The sequence below is a fragment of the Loxodonta africana genome, chromosome 24 (genome assembly GCF_030014295.1).
Source record: "Loxodonta africana isolate mLoxAfr1 chromosome 24, mLoxAfr1.hap2, whole genome shotgun sequence".
NCBI classification, from domain to species: domain Eukaryota; kingdom Metazoa; phylum Chordata; class Mammalia; order Proboscidea; family Elephantidae; genus Loxodonta; species Loxodonta africana.
In genome coordinates this window covers 45,191,686-45,213,363 of record NC_087365.1, presented here as the reverse complement: position 1 = coordinate 45,213,363, position 21,678 = coordinate 45,191,686, and the positions used below count along the sequence as shown (strand labels likewise).

Sequence of the window (21,678 nt, the reverse complement as noted above, 5' to 3'; positions counted from 1 at the left end):
TTCTGGAGGAAGTGGGGGTGGGGGTGCTTACAGAAATGGGGGTTGGGGAGAACGGAGCTATGGCAAGGATCTGTGCTATGGCTGCCCTTTCTGCTCTCTGACTCTCTGTGTCTTCTGCAGACGGACCAGCAGGCTGAGGCTCGGTCCTACCTCAGCGAGGAGATGATTGCTGGTGAGTGAGGTTGGCCGGCTGGGTGTTTGGAGCTGCGTGTGTGTGGGGGGGGGGTGTCTGGTGTAGAGCAGGGTGGAAGGGCAAGTGTATCTATGATGGGGGCTCTGGAGGTGACAGCAAACCCAGGTTCCACTCAGCCCTGGGCCCTCATCCCCCCTGGCAGAGTTCAAGGCTGCCTTTGATATGTTCGACGCTGATGGTGGCGGTGACATCAGTGTCAAGGAGTTGGGCACCGTGATGAGGATGCTTGGCCAGACACCCACCAAAGAGGAGTTGGATGCCATCATCGAGGAGGTGGATGAGGATGGTGAGTGGGTGGCCCTTCGTGGCAGGTGTGGTGATGGCGAGGAGAAGCAGGCACCTGGGGCTCAGGCCCACTTGGCCACCCTCTCCCCTCAGGCAGCGGCACCATCGACTTCGAGGAGTTCTTGGTCATGATGGTGCGCCAGATGAAAGAGGACGCAAAGGGCAAGACCGAGGAGGAGCTGGCCGAATGTTTCCGCATTTTCGACAGGTGCACTGGGGGCCTGGGAGCTTGGTCGGCAGGCAGGGAGCCAAGGTTCTCTGGGGTGAGGATGTGGGAGAACTGTCCCGCATGGCCAGGGCAGCTAGCTGGTCCAGTCCCTGAGCCTGGTCTTGCCCCTCTGCCCTGAAGGAACGCAGATGGCTACATCGACCCGGAGGAGCTGGCTGAGATTTTCAGAGCTTCCGGGGAGCACGTGACAGACGAGGAGATTGAGTCCCTAATGAAAGACGGAGACAAGAACAACGATGGCCGCATCGACTTCGATGGTGAGGGCTGCGGGGGCGGAGAAGGGGGCCACGCGGGAGCGTCCAGGGAGCACGTGCGTGCGGTTGGCACCCACCTGGGTGTCCTTGGCCTTGAGGGCAGGGCTGGGCCTAGCTTGACCGGGACCGGGTCCCCCACTCCTGCGAGCCGGTATTGCGCTGGGGCACCTTGGTGCTATTTATCAATTGATGACATGGCGCCCCTCGCCGTGGCCGTAGCCAGCATCCTTGGCGCTTGTTGTCTCCTTCCCCGCAGAGTTCCTGAAGATGATGGAGGGCGTGCAGTAAGGAGTCGGGCCTGCGCCTAGAACGCACCTCCCCCGGGCGCGGGCGGCTCCGCCCTGTCCCCGCCCGGTTCCACCTCCGCCCGGGAGAAAGGCGCGGATCCTTCTGGCTCTGTGTCTGGAACGAATAAAATCAAGCCTTGGAAAGCGCGTGGCTTCAGTGACCGGAGGGCCGGGATATCGGATTTCAGGGCCGCCTGGATGGCGCTCCAGGGGGGTGGGCGGTGGGCTGGGAGCTGAGGGACGCGGAAGGGCGTCGGGGTGCGGGAGCGGAGGCGGCGGTCGCCCTGTGCTGGGCTGCGCTAGTTGAGGTCGGCGGGTTAGTGGCCGGCTACCCGCAGCTGGAGCTGGGCTTGTGTAGCTCCGCGGACGTGCATCGGCTGCGGCTGGTGCTGGAGGAGGGAGGCCGCAGGGGTTTCGAGCTGAGTCGGGTGAGCCTGCGGAGGGAGCTCGGGTTGGGGTGGGAGGGTATAGGCTGAGGGCGCAGCAGGAGGTTGGGACCCGGGCGGCAGAGCCCTGCAGTCCCCTCACCTCTCCACCTGCCTTTCTGGAGCCTTTGGGTATTGGGTACCGTACTCGCCACACCTTACGCAGGCCACCGGTCTGGGGAGCTGGGAGTGTGTTGTGTGCTTACCCACCCCAGCATGGTTTCTGCCTGTCTGTTCTTCCACGGGCTAACTGGATGCGAGGTACCGTCGATGGTAGGTAGGCGTGAGGATGGCAACACAGCCATGAAGGGGTGGTGACCTGTCATCTCGACCCTGGATCCCTGCCTGCCTCGTCAAGTCTCCCTGCCCTATGCCCCCTCCGATGCGCTCAACAGAGGGCCACCATCATGATCAGGCTAGAGAGAACTCTTATCGGGCCACTTCCTGTTGGAAGCCCTCCGAGGCTCCTCATTGCTTCTAGAATCTAAATCCAAATTCCTCCCTCTGCTCCCCTCCCCCCATGCCCCCTTGCGGATTTCCAGCCACACTGGGAAACCAACCATTCTTGATAGGAACAGGCATGCACTTTCAAGGCTTTGGGCCTTTGCACGTGTTCTTGCGTGAAACGCCTTTCCTCCTGACAAATTCTTCAACTCACAAGATCCCATTCTCATACCATCTTCTCCTTCCTTGATCCCTCTGGCTGCCGACTCTGGCTCCTGGAGCTCTTTGTCCAAAACACAATTATAGCAGGCATCGGGCTGTAAGTGTAGTGATAGTTTAGCTTTAGAGTAGGCTGGCTGAGTTTGAATCTCGTGTTAAACTACTCTGTGCCTCATTTTCCTCATCTGTGAAATGGAGATAATGACAGTAGGACTTACCTCACAGGGTTGTGTGCAAAGTGCGTGGTACAGTGCCTAGCACCTAGTAACCACCTTAATAAATACTAACCATATGCCGTGGGGTCAATTCTGACTCATGGTGACCCCCATGTGTTTCAGGGTAGAACTGTGCTCCATAAGGTTTTCAATGGCTGTGACCTTTTGCAAGCAGATCACCAGCCAGGCCTTTCTTCTAAGGTACCCCTGGATGGGTTTGGACCAACGACCTTTGGTTTATAGTCAAGCACTTAACTATGTGTGCCACCCAGGGAGTGCTTTTAATACATGCTGTTAATTATTATCATTATCACCATCATCATTCTTTTTGTTCTAAATTTTATTTATTTTGTTGTTGGGAATATACACAGCAAAACATAACACCAACAGTTTCAACATGTGCAATTTAGTGACACTGATTACATTTTTCGAGTTGTGTGACCATTCTCACACTCCTTTTCTGAATTGTTCCTCCTTCATTAAGATAAACTTACTGCCTCCTAAGGTTCCTATCTTTTGAGTTGCTGTTGTCACCTTCATCATTCTTTTTTCATTTTTATTTACTTTATTGTGCTTTAAGTGAAAGTTTACAAATCAAGTCAGTTTCTCACACAAAAACTCATATATACCTTGCTACATACTCCCAGTTGCTCTCCCCCTAATGAAACAGCCCACTCCCACCCTCCACTCTCTCTTTTCGTGTCCATTTTGTCAGCTTCTAACCCCCTCTACCCTCTCATCTCCCCTCCAGACAGGAGATGCCAACATAGTCTCAAGTGTCCACCTGATCCAAGAAGCTCACTCCTCACCAGCATCCCTCTCCATCCCATTGTCCACTCCAGTCCCTGTCTGAAGAGTTGGCTTTGGGAATGGTTCCTGTCCTGGGCCAACAGAAGGTCTGGGGGCCATGACCACCGGGGTCCTTCTAGTCTCAGACCTTCGTTATTCTTGAAACACTGAACTCTCCTTACTCATTGCTGCAGCCCTTTCATGTTCTCTTCTCCCCTTTCTATCGGATTCGTAAGTCTCCAGTTTGTATTTCCAGCCAGGATCAGTGCTGGAGTTTAATAATGACCGCATTTATTGAATGCCTACTATGTGCTATGCATTGAATGCGTTGTCTCATTTCACCCACACAACAACCTTAGAGGCAAGGCCCTTTGTGGTTGGACACCTGTGCTACTCCGCCAGCCTGTCTTCCTCCTTTTCTCCCCATGTTCTTATCTACCTCGGGGGCTCAATCGCCTCTGGAAAGGCTTCCCTGACCCTCTTATTCTGCCTTAGGTGCCTGACCTCTGTGCTTTCATAGCAACTTGTGAGTCCCATACACATTTATTGATGACTTACTATGTGCCAGGCGCTGTCCTAAGATCATTATGACTATCCTATGAGGCAGGTACTCGTATTTTCATTTTAACAGAAATTGTTGCCACAGAGTCAATTCTGACTCCTAAAAAATTCCTAGCAACCCTGGAAGACGGTAGAACTGCTCCATAGGGTTTCCAAGGCTGTAATCTTTATGGAAGCAGACTGCCACATCTTTCTTCGGAAGAGCGGCTGGTGGGTTTGAACCAGGGCTTCAAACAGGTTCCTTCTGGTTCAAACCCTTGCTGAGAAGTTGCATTTCTAACAAGTTCCCAGGCAATGCTAATGCTGCTGGTTAGGGACCAATTCTGAGAACTGTTAATAAAGCAGTGGTTCTCAAAATTTATTACACATAAGAATCACCTGGGGATGTTTTGAAATGTTGATTCTGATTCAGTATATCTAGGGTGGAAATGCAAAATTTCAACAGGGGTTCAGACCAGAATGAACCCGGCTCTAACTGTCGACCTCTTGGTTAGCGGCTGAGCACTTAACCACAGCACCAAAAACAAAAGGGCTTTTTTACAGAGAGGTTAAGTATAAATGTGTTTATAAGCTGCATGTGGTGGACCCAGGATTCTAATAGTCGTTTAAGCTGCGTGGTCTGAGCTCTTAACCACCACTCTGTAGAGCACTTACTTATTCTACCGTGTAATTGATGTGTCTATCCACCCCCTAAACTTCAGCCTCTTTGAAGACAAGACTGTCTTTTTCTCTGATTTATCACCAGCCGCAAACACAGGACCTTTACCTTGTAGGCTTTTGATGATTGCATTGAATGGAATGGGAGTAATAATACTTTCTAATACTTACCCTAAGGAATTCTGGTGGCACAATGGTTAGGCGCTTGGCTGCTAACCGAAAGGTTGGCAGTTCGACCCCACCCAGCGGCTCCATGGGAGAAAGACCTGTGATCTGCTTCTGTAAGATTACAGCCTAGAAAGCCCTATGGGCAGCTCTACTCTGTCACATGGGGCCTCCATGAGTCAAAAGCACCCAACAACAACACTTATTCTAGTACCTTCTTCGTTTCAAGTGACAGAAAGTTAAAGGTCAAATTGATTTAAGCCAATGCTTATGAAACTGAGAAGTCACAGCATGGACTGGAGGCTAGAGTCTCCTGTGTCACCTCTGTCTCAGCTATTGGCCTCTGCTTGGCTGCTTCCATCTGCAGCTGTCTCCATCAGCAGCCCAGACTTACTGCCCCCCCGTCCCCCTTTTAGTAACCCAATTAGTAAAAGATTTTCTCTACCAGTGATTAATTCCAAGGAAGTCTCTGATTGGTTCTGAACGACAGAGTAGATTGACATAAAGTAGGTCATGTGACAATCTGGGGGACCAAACACCATAACTGATGATCACACAGAGAGATTTTTCCCAAAGACAGACAAAACTCTGGTCCCCTCGGCCACCACCTATGAAGGACCAATTTAGTGTCAGGTACTGAGCTCTGCTCCTGTCAGACATCCTCTGAGCCAGTGATTTTCAAACTGGAGCAAGTATCAGAATCACCTGGAGAGCCTAACAGATGGGGGCTGATAATTTACAGTTCCAACAAGCTCCCAGCTGATGCCTGAGCAGCTGGAAGGACCACATGTGAACAATCCCTCTAAACCTTTAACTAGACCAGCAGCAATGACATCACCTGGGAACTGATGAGGAAGGACTCTCAGGCCTTTCCGTCATCCCTCGCCCCAGGTCTACCTAATCAAAATTTGCATTTTACCCAGATCCTCACTTTAGACTGTGAAGCACCGCCCTGAGCCTCAGGAGAGGGCTAAGAGCACAATGAGGAAACTCAGCAGAAGACTACTGCATTTCAATTCCAGCTCTGACAACTCAAGTTTTTTTTCACATGTGGTTGCCTGATGTGGAGATAGGGCAGAGGACAGGGGCCTGGGCTAGCAGTTGGAAGAGAAAGGGGCAGGTAGGAACCCTCCTGACAGGTGCCCCTGCTGTCTCCTTCTGCTCCAGCCACTCACAGGCCTGCAGGACCAGCTGCTGGGGTAGCTGACCGGTTTGGGTGCTGAGCCTAAGACCTGGGCTGTCTTGGAGCACACCTGGGTGCTGTGCTTGTCCACCTTGGAGGTATTCCTACAGGACCTGGGCTGGGCTGATCACCTCTGCCTGCTCTTCACCTTGCCTGCCCCTGGCCCGGTGTGGACCCAGCTGGTCAGTACTGGTGTCTCCTCCCAGGGGCCCAAAGACTGCAGTGGGCCAGTGGGAAGGTGACTCGAGGGGCTAGGAGCCTGTGCCAGTGGGTAGTGGCTGGAGGAGCTGCTGGCAGAGATGGAGCAGGAGGTGAATGTACTCCCTTGGTGCATGGAGCCATCCATGGGGGACCTGGGACTGGAAATAAGCCCAGAGCTCGCTCAGTCCTGAGGATTCTGACAGGGAAGGGGCTCCCTCTCACTGCGTCCTCAGACCCTGGGCCTGCTGTAGGGTGGCCTGAGCCTTCTTATTTTCAGGGCCAGAACACCTTCTAGTGCCAGAAGGTGGGTAGCTGGTCTCTCACCTCGCCTCAACACGCACCCACTTTTTGTTTCAGTCTAAGGTCTGGCTCAGGCTTATATGCAGCACACTGGGACAAAGTCCACTAACACTCCTTGTACACCTCACAACTTCACAGAAACAGGCATCACTGTGATGCCTATCATACAAATGAGGAAAAGAGATACACAGTTGTAAAATAAGGTCACAAGGGAACAAATCCTAGTCACACCACTGCTGGGCCCCACAGCTTAGCATTTGCTTCTCCTCTTTGGGGAAAAGGGCAAGAGCCCAGGTAGATCCTAAGCTTGACCTCCATGGACATGGCTGGACCTCCAACTCTAGAATAACTGTAAGGGAGCCCCTTGCAAAAGAAAAACAAAACAAAACCCAAAATGTATTTATTCAATATATCCATAAAGGGCTCAAATGGAGACATAATTTAAAAAACAAACAAACAAAAAATGACGTCACAGCTTAAGATAGAGACCTATACAGAAATCAAGGAGAGGACAGACCAGCTAAGGAAAAAAATAAAGATAACACAAGGAGAGAGGCTAGACAGACGGAGTCAGGGCTCTTGGCTGGAGACTTGCTTTGAGTAGGTTTCCTGCAGGTACTTCTTAAAGGCTGGAAGAGAACAGGTAGGTCTTGGTGAGTGATGGGGACAGGAGGAATGAAGATGGGCAAGAGGGCAGCTTGACCAGGGAAACAAAGGTTCGAGAGGTTGGGGAGAGGCTAGCTTCCCTCCTGGATGGCCTTTGTTTCCAGTGAGACTGGAGAGGGCAGTCATTTGCCTTCTATTAAAAAGCCCTGCAACCTACATCAGTGCAGACCGGGTCCAAAAAAATCAAACCAAACCCATCGGCATCAAGTCAATTCTGACTCATGCTGACCCTAGAGGACAGAGTGGAACTGCCCCATAGGGTTTCCAGTGCAGTAATCTTTACAAAAGCAGACTGCCACATCTTCCTCCCACGGAGCGGCTGGTGGGTTCGAACCTCCAGCCTTGCAGTTAGCACAAGTGCTTAATCACTGCGCCACCAGGGCTCCTTCAAAGTGGAGGGGGTAGGAGTGAATTTCCTGATTTTATTGCAAACAGGCAAACCAGGAGCACCAGGGAGGGGCAGAGCTGACTTATGACACTGTCCCAAGTCACTGGGATCCTTTAGTTTGAGGGCTGGGCAGGGAGTACCCTATGCCTGAGGACAAAGGACCCACCTGTGGGGTTTTTCCAGAGCTCGGCAGCATGTGTGTTTAAAGGGCTATCGATGTTGGGTTCTGTGGGTGGAGAAAAAAGGAACTGTCAAGGGGGCAGAAAAAGGCTGGCCCAGGGGAGTCCTGGGCAGGTTCCCTGTGGGCAGAGGGAGGGCCTTGGTCTCAGTAGTTACCTCCCAGCAGGCTCTGGATAGAGAGGAGGATGGTCCTGACATCATACAGGGCAGACCACTTGTCCTTCAGGATGTCTAGGCAGATGTTACCCTGAGTGTCCACGTTGGGGTGGTAGCAGGGTGTGAGGAACTTCACCGTGGGTGCATTGTAAGGGTAGCCACTGGGGAACTCAAGAGACAGCTTATACCTCAGGTCTTCATATACCTGCCATTTGGAAAAAGAGGTGAGAGTGAGCGTCCCTAATCTCAGCCTCATATCCCAATCCGAGCCTCAGACCAGGGGGCTTGGTAGGACAGTGGGGTTTCTGTCTGGAAATTGAAGACAAATAAAACTCCAGGTCGGCTCTGGTGCTTTCTCTCCTATCTGGTGGCTGTGGTTAGAGCTGTTAGGTGCCCTGTAGGAGATGAATATGCCCCGATGAAGCATCAGTGGAGAATCAATAGGAGTTAGAGGAAACAGCAGCGATCCTTTGGTCCAGGGTTGTAAACTAATTAGGATTTTCATTAACTCTAAAAAGTAAAAACTATGAGATTCTGCACACAAGTCTGAGTTTCAGTTCATCTCAAATAATCTGCAACAATGGGAAGCAGCCCCTTTGAGATTCAGGGCACCTATCCCCCTCCCATTAAAAAAAAAAAAAAAAAAAAGCTCACATGTACTTCATTCATTTACTTTGCTATTTGGCCCTAAGATGGCGAGTCTTGCTTTAAACCCACCATCTTATTGTAGACATGGAAAGAACAAAGCCACGAGGCTCAGAGCAGTGAACAACCTGGCGGAGTGTTTCGCGCGGCTGAAGCAGACCGGCAATTGCATTTGTCCTCCCACACCCCAGACTTCACAGAGTCACACTCACGCAACCCAACCCTACACTTACTGTGCCAGCTGCTCCGTGGATGGTCCCCACCCACTTGAAAAGGTTGTCTGATTCAGGGAAGGCAGAAATTCCTTTGTCACCAGACATCTGGGGAGGAAACAAGACTTACTGCACTTCTGAGTACACTTTTTGGGCACAGCAATGGAGGTCAGTGGGTGAGTCCCTTCCCCTCAACTTGATCACATTTTGATCCAAAATAAAGCAACCAGCCCAAGATGACAGGGTCTTTCTGGGGATGGGATTAGATTGGGATTACAGAGGATGGTGGGCAGGCTGAGGAGGGAGGGGTTATGCAGGGAAGCAGAAGGCAGCTCTGTACCCAGGATCATGTTGGTTGCTGGTAATTCATTCCACCTGCAATCGAGTGCTGGTTTCATATAAAGCCTAGGACTGGTTGTAGGAAAGGCTTCACAGTCTAGGGAGATATGCAGTGTGGGAGTTGGAGGATTTGAGCTGAATATTCATGGCTGATGTAGAAAAGGACAACTAGGAAGAGAGCCCTCCAAAGTTGTGACAGAACTAGAAATGCTAAGAAAAGTGGGGAATCGGACAGGGTAAAGCTTAAGGCAGGGAAGGAGAGCCAGGCTGGACAGAGGAAGGCTTCAGAGAGATAACTGTGAGGGGATGGTTTGGGAGAAAAGACTGCTGGAAGAAAAGGTGTAGGAGTGTGTGAACTTCTTCAAGGAAGTAGGCAGACCACACTCATCTTTTTAGCCCCACATCGTCCAGCCAAGGGCCTGATGTAGGAGAGAAAAGGCTAGTGATAACTGGGTGGGAGGTGGACCACCTGGTTGGAGATCTGGGCGGCTCAGTCACTCACCATGAGGGTCATCAACTCCTGCTGTAGCCTGCAAAGAGAGCATGGGGGTCACCTGCAGGTCTGGAGGAGCAGTCTGGGAGGCTTCCACTTCACCCCATCTCCACAGGAAGATCCTAGTGAGCCCTCACCCTCCCTAATTCCAGGCTCCTGCAGGAAGTTTCCGGCAAGTTCTCAATCTCGAGTCCTCCCCTTTCCGTCCACACCAGCTACAGGGTCCCGGACGTATCCTCATCTCGGCTCCGCGGCGGGAGAACACCGGCAGCGTTCCTACCCTCCCGTCCTCCTTCGGAAGGGTCTCAAAGAGCAGCCCGAGGTCCGAGCGTGTCCCCGCCGCTGCCCTCCGGACCTCCCCTGTCCAATATGAGGTGGGGGTCCCGGAAGTCCCGCTCTCGGCTCCAATACCCGGGCATGCCCGGCTCCGACGGGTGTTTCACCTCTGCCCCGCTCACCTCTTGCCCACGGAGCCCCGGGCGGCGCCTCCGCTGGGCTCAGTCCCTTTCCGGGCGGCGACGACGCTGGCTGCGGCTGGGTCGCGGTTCTGGGAAGCCATCCGGGCGGCGCTGGCAGGGCGACAGAAACTCGGCAGACACGACGGCAACTGCAGGGCAGCGGCGCCGTCCGCCCGCGTTTGAATTGTAACCCTCCGGCAGTGCCGGCCAATCAGCGGCCCGCTTGGGTTTGATCCAGCCAACGAGATGCCCCGGAGCACTCCGTCACCGCACAACTGATAGGCCCACCCACCAGCGCGCCTCTATTGGGCGGCGGAATCTTCCTTCTGAGGACGGATTGGTAGGCGAGGCTGCCATTAACTAACGAATCCGTAATGGATTGGCGGCCTTTAGAAAACGCCGACCATTAAAGGGCCAAGAAAAAGTCCACATGGGATGAGCCTCTTGAAAGTCAAACGCCTAGCTACTCTCGGGTCCGCCCGGCACGCCCAACCATGATCCTTAAGTTTTCCCTGGGGGAGGGAGTGTGTGCAATCTTGGGGAACCAGTACCTTTTCCCCAAAACAGAAACTCCTGCTCCTTCCCATTATAATGCCCTGGACACCTTTGCTGGGGCCCCAGGTATCTAAAAATTGCACTGAGAGGGAAAGACTAGAAGCCAGGGCTAAAGCAGAAGACTGCGTATCAGGAAACACGGGTTCATATCCTGCTTCTCCAACTGCTTCGCTGCGTCATCTTGGGCCTGTCAGTTAATGGGGATAATAAATGCCACTCTGCATTTTTCATATGGTCCCTCATCCACTGCCATGGGGCCAACCATCACATTCTGTCACATCCATTCCTTAGGTGAGTGAAGAGGTAAACAACAGAGGGACAGGGAAGTTGGTCTCATAAAGCAGATACGCATGGGACAGTGTACCCCTCCCAGGTCTAATCTGGGAAGGGGGAGGGGAGCTGGTTCTTTTTTCCTACACCCACTCCTAGTGCCGTTGATGTTTCCCAGCCCCCAAAGGGCGCACTGCACAGCAGGCTCACCATCTGTGTTTACTACAAACTATTTAATTGCTTCTTATCCCAATAACTTTACAAATACAGGACCACATGCCAGTCTAGGGGTGCTCTGCATTAGGTCACTACAAACTAGCCCAGGCCCAGCGTAATGCTGCTGAGATCCCACTAGGAGCAGGCCCAGTGGTGGCCTCAGCCACGGAAGAGAGGGCCTTGGAGGGGGGCATCCACGTGTAGCCAGGGAGCCAGCCTCAAGTCTGTGAAGACGCTTCAGCGTGATGATCATTCTCTGTCCGTAGCGTCTCCATATACTTTCGCATCTTCTCAATCATCCAGGAGGGTAGGACGAAGGACTTCAGCTCCTCCAACTTCAGGTCTAGGCAGCCCCTGGAAGAGAAAATTGAAGAGCGAAGCTGAAGCAAGGAAGGATGTGGGCCCAGCCTCATCCCCAGGGCTACTTTGAAGGAAGGGGGCAGGGTAAGGGAAAGGAGACCTAGTGGGTTTACCTGTAGTCATCGCTGGCAGCGAGGTCCCGGATGTCCTCCTCGATGAGGAGGTACGCCTGGGGCGGCAGCAAAAGACAGTGGTTAAGGCCTGATTTACTCTAACTCAATAGCTCTTTATTAAAACATCTGCTTAATGTAAGGTCTGTTGCTGGGCTTGAAAGGGGGAGTTTACAGTTTTGTAGGGAAGAAAAGTAAGGAGATGTCTAGAGGATGGTTCCTTGAGATAATCTTTTACTCAAATAGAAACTTTATGGATGGAGTAGTAGAAATTGGTGACTATTTATCTATGCCTCCCCCTCTTTTAAAAAAGGATCCAAGTTAGCTTACAACAAAATGGTGGGAGAGAGAACAATATACCTGGTAACGGGAAGCCAGGAGGAGGAAGCTATATGCGAACTCTGGGGACAAAGACAATTTGGTTTTGAGCTTCATGGCCACCAGGATAAACAGCGCTGCTGTCTAGCAGTGGGCTGTACTGTCCTGGGGTAGAACTGCTGTGGCACAATGCCAAGGCCAGCTCCGGGAGGGAGCCCTCTTGGAAGCCTCCCACATAGGGGATGTTGAACACCACATTCGAGTCTTCCATGGGAGATATTTCTTTCTAGCCTTAGGGTCTTGGGTAACTGTGTGTCCCCTGAGATGCTGATTGTTTTTATCTTGTAGGCCCTGTGAACTATGTAACAGATCAGGTGTCCCTGAGAGGGGCCCTGAGCTGAGTTTGTGAACACTCCTACCAGTGCTCTCAGGTCACCGAGGTCGGCAATTAAAAAAAAAAATGTTTTTTTAACTCGTCTTGCTCTTGGCTTAATTTTAAGTCCTGTCTTTCCTTTTCTTTTCTTTTCCATCTATTTCTTATTTATGTTATACTGTACTTTATGTATCCCTAGTAAGCTCCCAGAAATCTTTTTTGAAATAAAGTGTGGGTATAAATAAACCCACTGCCGTCGAGGCATAAATAGAGCAGTAAAATAAGACAGCTTTCATTACAGAAAGAAGATGGCACGTCCATCTGCAAGGGAGCCCTTACATTTCAATCACAAAGCCCTAAGCTATCTGATAACTCTGGGGACTAAGACAATTTGGTTTTGAGCTTCATGGCAAAGGGGAAACATGGTAATCTGCCCTGCTGTCCAGTACCTTGCTGTACTGCACTAGGGGGTAGAGATACTGTGGCACAATGCCAAGGCCTGCTCTGGGACGGAGCCCTTTTGGGAGCATGTGATGGACAAAGCCTTTCACGATAGTTTTAGAACACATTCAACAATAATTTTCCTAAGGTGGGTGCCTGATATGAGCTAAGAAGAGTTCTCTAAGTGAAGGTGATTCGGAAAGGGACTGCGCCAGTGTGGTGAACAAGCTTTATTTCACAGGCTAACTCCATTGACAGGTGAGTGCTGCCTGGAGTACTGTGTTGAGAAAAGACTCCAAAGCCAGAAAAGTGCTGTGATCAATGTGTGAAATCTTGTCAATGGGCTCATGAGGGAACAGTATCTTGTACCCACCATTCTATGCATAGCCAGTATGATCCAGATATGTGGTCTTGGGGGGGAGGATGTGGGAGGCAGACTTGGGGACAGGGAAGGGGGAAGGGAATCCTGGGACTACAGCCTGCTCTTCATGAAGGAATGGGCCCTTCTACCCTTGCAAGTCTCCTTTCTCACATTCATCGAAGTCTCCAAAAACTGCCACTGATAGCGAGAACCCTGGGTGGGTTTGTGGCAGTGGCATGTGTGAACAGTGCTTACCATCTTTCCCCCTGTTGCCCGCATGTGATGCTGCTCTGCCAGCCAGTGCTTGTCCTGGGGGTCAGCTGCATACTGAGAGAGATAAAGTCACAGAGGGAGACTTTAGTCTGGTGCGAGGGTGCCTTTCCTCATTTAGTCCCAGAGCTTGAGCGGTTCTTACCTACAAGATCTTGTTCCAGAATGGTGGATGTAGAGGGCTCCCCAGCCTCTTCAAAGCTGGTTGCGCTAATTCCCAGGAGGCCAGGGTAAGGGACCCAATTCCCAGAGATTTAGGACACTTCTAATTCTCACGCCCTTTGTTTCTCTAAACAGCATCTCTGGTGACCGGTGGGACTGGTGACTAATTTATTTAGAACCTCCTCTTTAAAAAAAAATGGTCTGAGGTGGCTTACAACACCTATGGTTATTATCGCGACCATATCTGTAAATAAAAAATCAGGACACCTCATGCACTAGGGGAGGGAGAACAGAATCATGGTTAAGAACATGGTTGTGGAGGTAGACAAACAAGGTTTAAGTTCTGCTTCTTTCATTTATTAGAGTTGTAAACCTGAGCCTTAATTTCCTTGAGTCTCAGTTTCCTCGTATGTAAAATGCAGAGTATTAATACTTATTGGGTTGTTGTTAAGAATACATGAGATGTGTATAAAAAGTGTTAAACATAGTATCTGACACATATATGGTTTATAAAATAGGAAAAATATTTGAGACAAAGCTGGAAAATTTGGGCTGCGTGGTCACCATCCTTTGGGTTTAAATAAATATTTCACTTCCCAAGTAATATAAGTATTAATCAAAATTTCACAAGCGTGCACTCTCTGACCCAGCACTTCCACTTCCAGGCACTCAGCCTTCAGCACCACCTACACAGGCACACAAAGACCCTGGTGCCAGCAAGTTTGGTGCAGCACTGTTTGTGACAGCAAAACACGGAGAAAAAACCAACTTAGACAGAGGGGAGTGATCAAGGGCCAGACAGTAAATAATTTAGGCTTTCATATTTTTTGTTGTTTTTTCTTAAAACCACCCTTTAAAAATGTAAAAATCCCTGAGTTGGACAAAAGCTGGCTACAAGCTGAATTGGGCCTACAGGTCACAGTTTGCCCTGTACTTGAATGTAGGCTCATGAGGGCAAGCTTGGTTTTGTTCACTGCTTGAGCCCTGGTGGTGCAGTGCTGAAGAGCTGAAGAGCTTGACTGGTAAGCAAAAGGCTGGCAGTTCGAATCCAACAGCCGCTCCTTGGAAACACTAGGGGGTAGTTCTACACTGTCTTCTACGGTTTCCATGGGTCAGAATCAACTCAAGGGCAGTGGGTTGGTATCTCCAGCACTTTGAAAGCACCCAGCATATTGTAGGCACTCAATACACATTTGTTCAGTGAATGGATGAATGAATTTTTGGGTAAAAAAATAAAATTAGAGAACAAGATGGTATGATCTCCATGTAAGTAGAAAGCCATTAAGTGACACACACACACACACACACACACACGTGTGTGTGTGTGTGCACAGACTGAAGGCTGCATGCCACTGCTGTTGGTGGTCGCCTCCAGGAAGGAGAGACAGTCACAGAGGAAGGGCTACTTTTTGCTTTGCTCCTTGTAAGCTCTGATATATTCTTTAAATCTTTTCTTTTTACAGTAAGAATGGGTTTATGTTATTTCTATACATAAGATAGTTTAAAAAAGGAAAAGAAAAATAAGAATAATGCCCTTTGAAGGACAGGAAAATGGGCAAACGCTATAATAACCAGTTTACAGAAGAAATACAAATAGATTTTAAATGAACAGAAAGATGCTCATCATCACTAACATGGAACTGCAAAGCAGAACAACAGAAAGGTTTTCCTTCCACTTATTAGACTGGAAAGATTAAAATGAGAGATAATATCCACTGATGATGAGGGTGTGGGTTGGGATTTATTATAAACAGTGGGTTTTAGAATTGGGAACCTTGCTGCTAGTAGCGACTACCACTTACTGAGCCCTTACTCCGTGCCAGGCATTATGCTCGTGCTTTACTGTACTCTCTCTTAGTTCTTTGAACCCTAAGAGATCAGTCTATCATGTTCCCACTTTACTGACGATGGAACAGGCTCAAAATGTGGAGCCTCTTGCCAAGTCACACAGCTAGTAAGTAATAGAACCTGTAGTGAAACCACACTCTTAACCATTGTGCACCAGGAATTCCAAGAAGCTCCAAGAACATATCCACTTGGGGGATGATGCAAGCCAGGTTCCTGGAGGAGGTAGATCTCATAGAACAGATAGGCAGAGATGGGGTGGGGGAGGGAGATCACCCAGGTGAAGGGAACAGCAGGCGTGAAGACACTAAGAAAGGAAAATGAAGACACAGCAAGCAGGTTAAATTGTCTGGGTGTTGGGAATCCTAGGACATAAGGCTGCGAAAGCAGAGAAAGCAGGTCAGACTTCAGAGAATTTGCAAACTTGTACAGAAGTGGTACACAGAGCCTATGACTCTGGGACATCAAAGGGGCTGTGCAGTTCTGGCACGGGGCACGAAACCTTATGTATAGGTGCAAAAAAAAAACCCGTGTTTTCAACACACTTGGACTATTTTCCCAATATATTTGGATGCTCTTGTGACTGAGAAAATGCAAATTAACGTAAGAGGGAGAGTGAATTCATCACCCAGCCTCCCCAGTGGAGACTGAAGCACAGCTGTTCTCAGAAGTGAAGCCTCCTTTCTGAAAACGGTTAGAACCAGTGCCTTCGTTTAATCTATTTTAGAGCCCTGGTGGCAAAGTGGTTAAGCACTCAACTGCTAAGCAAAAGGTTGGCAGTTTGAACCCACCAGCCATTGTGCAGAAGAAAGATGTGGCAGTCTGCTTCTGCAAAGATTACAGCCTTGGAAACAATATGGGACGGTTCTACTCTAACTCATCACTGACTAGCTAAGTAATCCTGGGCAAGTCACTTAGCCTTTCTGAACCTCCATTTTTTTTTTTTCGTTTGTAAAACAAGAATACTAATCTTAAAAACAGTTCTAGGACATGATGTAAGTGTAGCTTAAAAGAGTGTCTGGAGCACAATAAACATGCAAGGAAAAGTAGCTGCGGTCATTAAGGCACAGAGGTGGTAAGCAAATTACAAAAGGCAAACGTTAATCGCACAGGATCAGCTGCATCCCAGACTTCCTGATTTCAAGACCCAAGTTTGTTCCAAGCTTCTCTGTGCCATCTACTCCCTGTGCAAGGGCCTGGCTCACGGCTACCACCCACCTACCTTAAAGAGGTGTGGGTGCTTGATGTAGATCCTCCCTCTGGTGCCCCCCATGCCCAGGGCCCTAAAAAGTAACAGATGAGGGTAAGGATTCCAGCGGCTGCAGTTCTCGTGGTGGACCCCCGAGCTCCCCCTTCCCTCAGTGCCAAAACTCTCAGACTTACTTGTTGGCTCGAGACCCCAACACAAAGGTGGTGGATTCATTCAGCCGAGCTGGGTCCCACTATGCAAAAAATGGAGAGGCTGGTGAGGGGGAAGTTGAATCTGGTGGGTGGGACTGCAACACTCCTCCCCCTGCCCTCTCCCACCCACCACCCTTGTCCTCTATTCAACAGATGGTTTATTTTTATTTTGTTTTGTTGTTGTTGAGAATATATACATAAAAACATACACTGATCCAACAGTTTCTATATGTACAGTTCAGTGACATTGATTACAGTCTTCCAGTTGTGCAATCATTTTCACCTTCCTATCTAATCTTTCGGAAACCCTGGGGGCGTAGTGGTTAAGTGCTACAGCTGCTAACCAAGAGGTTGGCAGTTCAAATCCACCAGGCGCTCCTTGGAAATTCTATGGGGTGGTTCTACCCTGTCCTATAGGATCGCTATGAGTCAGAATGGACTCAACGGCAGTGGCATTGGCAGTGGCATCTACTCTTTCGAGTTGCTGTTGTCACTTTGATCCTATATAGATAGTTCTTAAAAGACCATAATACTCAAGGCAGATGATAGATAGTTTAAGAAAGTAAGTACTAGAAAAACTAGATAGGAATTTAGTGATCAGTGAGTTTATGTTAATGAGAGGAACTACTCAGAAAAGGAGGGTGAAAGTGGGTGTACAACTAGAAGGATGTAATCAATGCTGCTGAACTATACATGTAGAAACTGTTGAATTGATGTGTGTTTTGCTGTGTATATTCTCAACAACCACAACAACACACACAAAAAAAGACTGCGTACTTTTAATATGCTAGGCCCTGTGCTAGATACTGGGGATAAAGAAATGAATAAGATACACTCTGTTCTTCAGGAGACCACAGACATATGTACAGGTAATCATGGGACTACAATACAGACGGGTGCAGGGCGTTTTACGAGGGGTACTGAAGAGGAGGGTGTAGTCAGGAATGCTTCCTTGAAGAGATAATTCCCAAGTTCACTCTGAAAGGATGAGCATGCGTTAGGCGGGGTGGAGGGAAGGACAAAGGACAATCCAGGCACAGGACTGGAAAAACTACAAGCAATTCTGTGCTGCTAAAGGAGAGAGTATACAAGTTAGGGAGAAGCAATTAATGAAGCTAGAGACAGAAGCAGGCAGGGGCTAGGGCCCTAGTATGCCATGTTCTAGGTGTTCACGTTTTATTTATTCTAGGCAATGGGGAGTCACTGAAGGGCTGTAAACAGAGAGGGACAGACAGATCTGCTTTAAAGCCGGCTCACTCTCCCAGCAGTGTGGATAATGGATTTGAGGGGCAGGGTAGGGACACTAGTTGAGAGGTTGCTGTAATAAAGCATTTTGAAGGAAGATGAGGGCCTGAACTAGGACAGTAGTGGGATGAAGAGGAGGGAACAGGAACTGCAATATATTTAAGAGGTGGCATCATCCAGGACCTGAGGGGATGCAGGGAGGTGAAGTAAAGGAAGAGGCGAAGACCACTAAGGTAGAGAATGTAAAAGATGGTCTGTGAGGAAAGATTCTGAGCTCACCTTTAGATATGCTGAGTTTGGAATGCCTATGGAACTCCTAGGCAGAGAGGTCCAACAGGCAGTGGGATCTGTAAGCCTTAAACTAGAAAGAGAAGCCTGAGATGGACAAAGAGGTGTGGGAGTTTAGCACATGGTGGCCCCTGAAACCATAAGCATGGATGACTTACATCATCTGGAGAGAAACTTTAGGTGCTATCATGGATTGAGTTATGTCCCTCAAAAACGTGAGTCAACGTGGCTAGGCCATGATTCCCAGTATTGTGTTGCCCACCATTTTGTTATCTGATGTGATTACCCTGTGTGTTGTAAATCCTAACCTCTATGATGTTAATGTTTTTTTATGATGTTAATGAGGCAAGACTGGAGGCAGTTATGTTAATGAGGCAGGACTCAATCTACAAGATTAGGTTGTATCTTGAGTCTCTTTTGAGATGTAAAAGAAAGAAGGGAGCAGAGAAGAGAGGGACATCATGCCACCAAGAAAAGTGTGCCAAGAGTGGAGTGGATCCTTTGGACCTAGGGTCCCTGAGCCGAGAAGCTGGTAGACCACGGGAAGATTGATGACAAGGACCTTCCCCCAGAGCCGACAGACAGAGAAAACCTTCCCCTGGAGCTGGCACCCTGAATTCAGACTTCTAGCCTCCTAGACTGCGAGAGAAAAAAACTTCTGTTTGTTAAAGCCATCCACTTGTGGTATTTCTGTTCTAGCAGCACTAGATAACTAAGACAGGTGCAGAAGTGGGTCAAGGAGAGAATTCTGGGGGAATACTCAATATATGGGTTACTGTTCACACAAAACAGAGAAAAGGCACTTTTGGAGAGGAACAGAAAGATCCAGGAGAATGCAGGGCTACCAGCTCTAAGGCAGTAAGAGTTTTAGAAGAGAAGAGTGATCACCAGTGTGGAGCACAGACAGCCAGCAAGACAAATAGTGGACAATGTCTACTGGACAAGCCTGAGCCCGGGCAGCGGTGTTCTTATCTACCTTAGTGGGCTTTCATATATGACTGTAGTTGAAGAAAGGATTTTACTGCTAAAAGGGCTCACAAACAACTGTTCTGGAGACAACCAGAAGCTAAAGGTTAACAGTAGAGACTCTGGTGTCAGCAGACCTTGGGTTTGAGACCAGGCTCTATAGCATACTAGCTATGTGAGTCTGGACAAGTCTCTAAGCCTCAGTATTAATGATATAAAATTATTAGATAAAATAATTTCCTATCCACGGGGAGCTGGCAGGAAAGGAAGCTCCTTAATTGTAGGATGCTAACAGAATCTATCTCATAAGATTGTTGTAAGGATTAAATGAGATAATCCATACAAAAGGCTTAGAATAGTGCCTGTCATCTATTAAATACTGGATAAATATTAGTGATCATTAGCTTTTATAGGGAGAAAGCTTCTTCAATAAAGACTGAAGCCCTCTCTTTGTTTTGTCCTAATTCTAATCCCTATATGGGATCTTCTGTGGAGGCCAGTGTGACTGGGGAAAGACAACTCTGGAATGGAGTGCATACACCTTTCACCACCTCAGCCCCTTTCCCTCATGGTGGGCCCCAGAGCCTTGGTTGAGTCTCCCTGGGGCAGTGGTTACTGCCACATTGAGATCACCATACCTTGGGGCCTTCACGGCGTATTGGTTCACAGGATTTTGGTTTCCATCTGATTGGAAGGAAAGAAGAAGGGTGACTTCTCCAAGGTGAGACCTAGGACCGGGAGAAAGCTTGCTGGTGGTGGTAGGAGTCCCTCATGTACTCACACTTTCTTTGGGGAGGAGACCAATCTAAGGTGTGACTATTAATACTATTTCATCTCGTAGGCCAGTAGTTTTAAACTATCCCCCATCCTCCTTCAGCCAGCCCAGCTTGGCTTTATCTCTTTATATATACTGGGCTTCTATGTAAGGTTTTCTTTGAAGAAAAAGATTCTGCTGCTTCAAAAATGTTTGAAAACTACCATTCTGGAGCCAGCGCAGTACAGTTTTGCCCCTTATTAGCTCTATGACCTTGGGGAAGTCATCTGAGTCTCAGTTTCCTTACTGGCAAAATTAATTATAACTTCTTTTGAGGGTAGCTGTACAGATTAAATGGTAAAGAATGTAGGGTGCTTAGACCAGTTACTGACACATTATAAGGACCCAATACATGCTAAGGACAATTAAAAAACTCTGGTGTTTAGTCAAAGTGGGCTGAACGGTTCTGGGGCAAAAACAGGATAAAACAGCCTCCTCCTTACTGCCTTCTGGCCCCTCCCTCAAACCAGGGCTACCCTCCCTCAGGGTGAGTTACACAGATGGATCTGATTTTGCCAGGCACAGAGCTCTGGCTTCCTCTCCTCCAGGCTCACCCGCTTCCTCTCCCCACTTTGACCCTCACCACACTGTTGGCCTCTACTCACACCATGCCGGCGGCTGCCCGGTCACTTGACAGGATGTGTCCAGGAGGCCGTCCCTTCCTCTGCCACAAAGAACAGATGTCAGAGGCCTGGCCCTGTGGAAGTCCCCACCACCCCACTAGGGTCACCTGGGGGAGATGGTTTTCCAAAGACAACAAAGGATGCTTGAGCATAAAGTGAGGAGTGACTGTTTCTAGGGTCCCTGCCTCTCATGCCTAGAAAGGCCCAAAGATGCATTCAGGGAGCAGAGCACCTTCTGCTAGAGCTGAAGGGCCCTTTCCCAGCAGAAAATGGGGAAATGCTTTACCTTTTTGGGGATGGGGCTTCCTCGATGGGCACATTCCTCTTCTGTCTGGCGGCCACGCTGCAGGAAGAAGGAAGGAAGTCAGTGGAAGAGATTGTTACAGAAGAGAGCTCCTGGACTCCAGCCCCATGTGGCCCCACCCTGTTCAGGCCTCAGACACCCTCCTGCCACGATACCATTTGGTCTGAGTCTTACAAATGGGTAGTACAAAATTTCCCAAGGCCCCCCAACCTCATTAGTTTCCCCCTTTCTGCCCCAGGATGCAGTGACTCTGACCTTTATCCCTGGAAGCTCATGGGTCAGCCGGGGTATGACTTTTTCTCCATCTGAAAACAACAGCTTAGCCTGAAGTGAAAAGATCAAGTGTTAATGGTCACCGTTTTGGTGGGAAAGCACTCCCCGCCTCCATTTTTATAGACATAACTCCAAATGGGGTGAAAACACTTTCATAGTCAGTATAAAGTCACCCCTAGATATGAATGTATCTGTTTCTTAAAAAAATCAAATAATTAATGACCATTGTTGAAAAATTAGAAAATCTAAACAAAAACAAAACAAACAAAAAAAACAAGCCCAAAATCTCATTACACACAGAAAACTTTTAACATTTTCATGTAAATTCTTCCTGACTTTTATCCATGTAAATATGTGCTATATCTTTTAAACTAAATGCATTAACATAAACATATTCCTCAGTAACGTGCTTTTTTTCATTTAAGAAATGACTGAGTACCCAGTACAGAAGTGCTGGGCCCAGAGCAGTAAGCAGGCCAAGCAAGGCCGGTGCTCTGGTGGAGCTTACATTCTGTGGGTGATCTGCATAACCAGCAAAC

General features: G+C 48.9%; 3 protein-coding genes across 7 annotated transcripts in view; 1 reads left to right on the top strand and 2 right to left on the bottom strand.

Annotated features, from left to right (window-relative positions):
- Positions 1-216: 216 nt before the first annotated feature.
- Positions 217-5,926, top strand: TNNC2 (troponin C2, fast skeletal type). Its single transcript, XM_023549871.2, has 5 exons — positions 217-479; positions 572-686; positions 828-1,017; positions 1,437-1,676; positions 5,891-5,926. Exons 1-5 carry the CDS (start codon positions 356-358, stop codon positions 5,924-5,926), a joined length of 705 nt encoding a protein of 234 aa, XP_023405639.1. The 5' UTR covers positions 217-355.
- An 876-nt stretch (positions 5,927-6,802) lies between these two features.
- Positions 6,803-10,196, bottom strand: UBE2C (ubiquitin conjugating enzyme E2 C). Of its 2 annotated transcripts, none has more exons than XM_003411741.4 (6): positions 9,945-10,196; positions 9,496-9,523; positions 8,676-8,762; positions 7,798-8,002; positions 7,628-7,687; positions 6,803-7,036 (listed from the first exon to the last, which is right to left on the bottom strand). In XM_003411741.4, the coding sequence occupies exons 1-6, from the start codon at positions 10,043-10,045 to the stop codon at positions 6,978-6,980; spliced, it is 540 nt and encodes a 179-aa protein (XP_003411789.1). In that variant the 5' UTR covers positions 10,046-10,196; the 3' UTR covers positions 6,803-6,977. The 2 variants fall into 2 exon arrangements, with proteins under 2 accessions (XP_003411789.1, XP_023406058.1); XM_023550290.2 differs by lacking the exon at positions 9,945-10,196 and adding an exon at positions 9,624-9,933.
- Positions 10,197-10,985: 789 nt separating this feature from the next.
- Positions 10,986-21,678, bottom strand: part of DNTTIP1 (deoxynucleotidyltransferase terminal interacting protein 1) — a 28,574-nt gene continuing 17,881 nt past the window's right edge. For 2 of the 4 annotated variants that reach the window (XM_064276132.1, XM_064276130.1), the window contains exons 5-13: positions 21,122-21,190; positions 20,849-20,905; positions 20,547-20,603; positions 19,764-19,853; positions 16,609-16,667; positions 16,448-16,508; positions 13,204-13,275; positions 11,459-11,514; positions 10,986-11,339 (exon numbers count right to left, since the gene is read on the bottom strand). In XM_064276132.1, coding sequence (XP_064132202.1) covers positions 11,204-11,339; positions 11,459-11,514; positions 13,204-13,275; positions 16,448-16,508; positions 16,609-16,667; positions 19,764-19,853; positions 20,547-20,603; positions 20,849-20,905; positions 21,122-21,190 — 657 coding nt within the window. In that variant the 3' untranslated portion in view covers positions 10,986-11,203. Of the gene's footprint in view, positions 11,340-11,458; positions 11,515-13,203; positions 13,276-13,363; positions 15,533-16,447; positions 16,509-16,608; positions 16,668-19,763; positions 19,854-20,544; positions 20,604-20,848; positions 20,906-21,121; positions 21,191-21,678 lie in introns of those variants that run through there. The other 2 variants (XM_064276131.1, XR_010319294.1) reach the window with 2 other exon arrangements.

Coding starts and splice junctions, on each gene's coding strand:
- TNNC2 (XM_023549871.2), top strand. CDS start 356: ATGTTCGACGCTGATGGTGGCGGTGACATCAGTGTCAAGGAGTTGGGC. Junction 1,018..1,436: donor CGGGAGCGTCCAGGGAGCAC/GTGCGTGCGGTT, acceptor ATCGGATTTCAG/GGCCGCCTGGATGGCGCTCC. Junction 1,677..5,890: donor GGGGTTTCGAGCTGAGTCGG/GTGAGCCTGCGG, acceptor CTTCTGCTCCAG/CCACTCACAGGCCTGCAGGA.
- UBE2C (XM_003411741.4), bottom strand. CDS start 10,045: ATGGCTTCCCAGAACCGCGACCCAGCCGCAGCCAGCGTCGTCGCCGCC. Junction 7,688..7,797: donor TATCCAGAGCCTGCTGGGAG/GTAACTACTGAG, acceptor CTCCACCCACAG/AACCCAACATCGATAGCCCT. Junction 7,037..7,627: donor GCTCTGGAAAAACCCCACAG/GTGGGTCCTTTG, acceptor GTTCTCTTCCAG/CCTTTAAGAAGTACCTGCAG.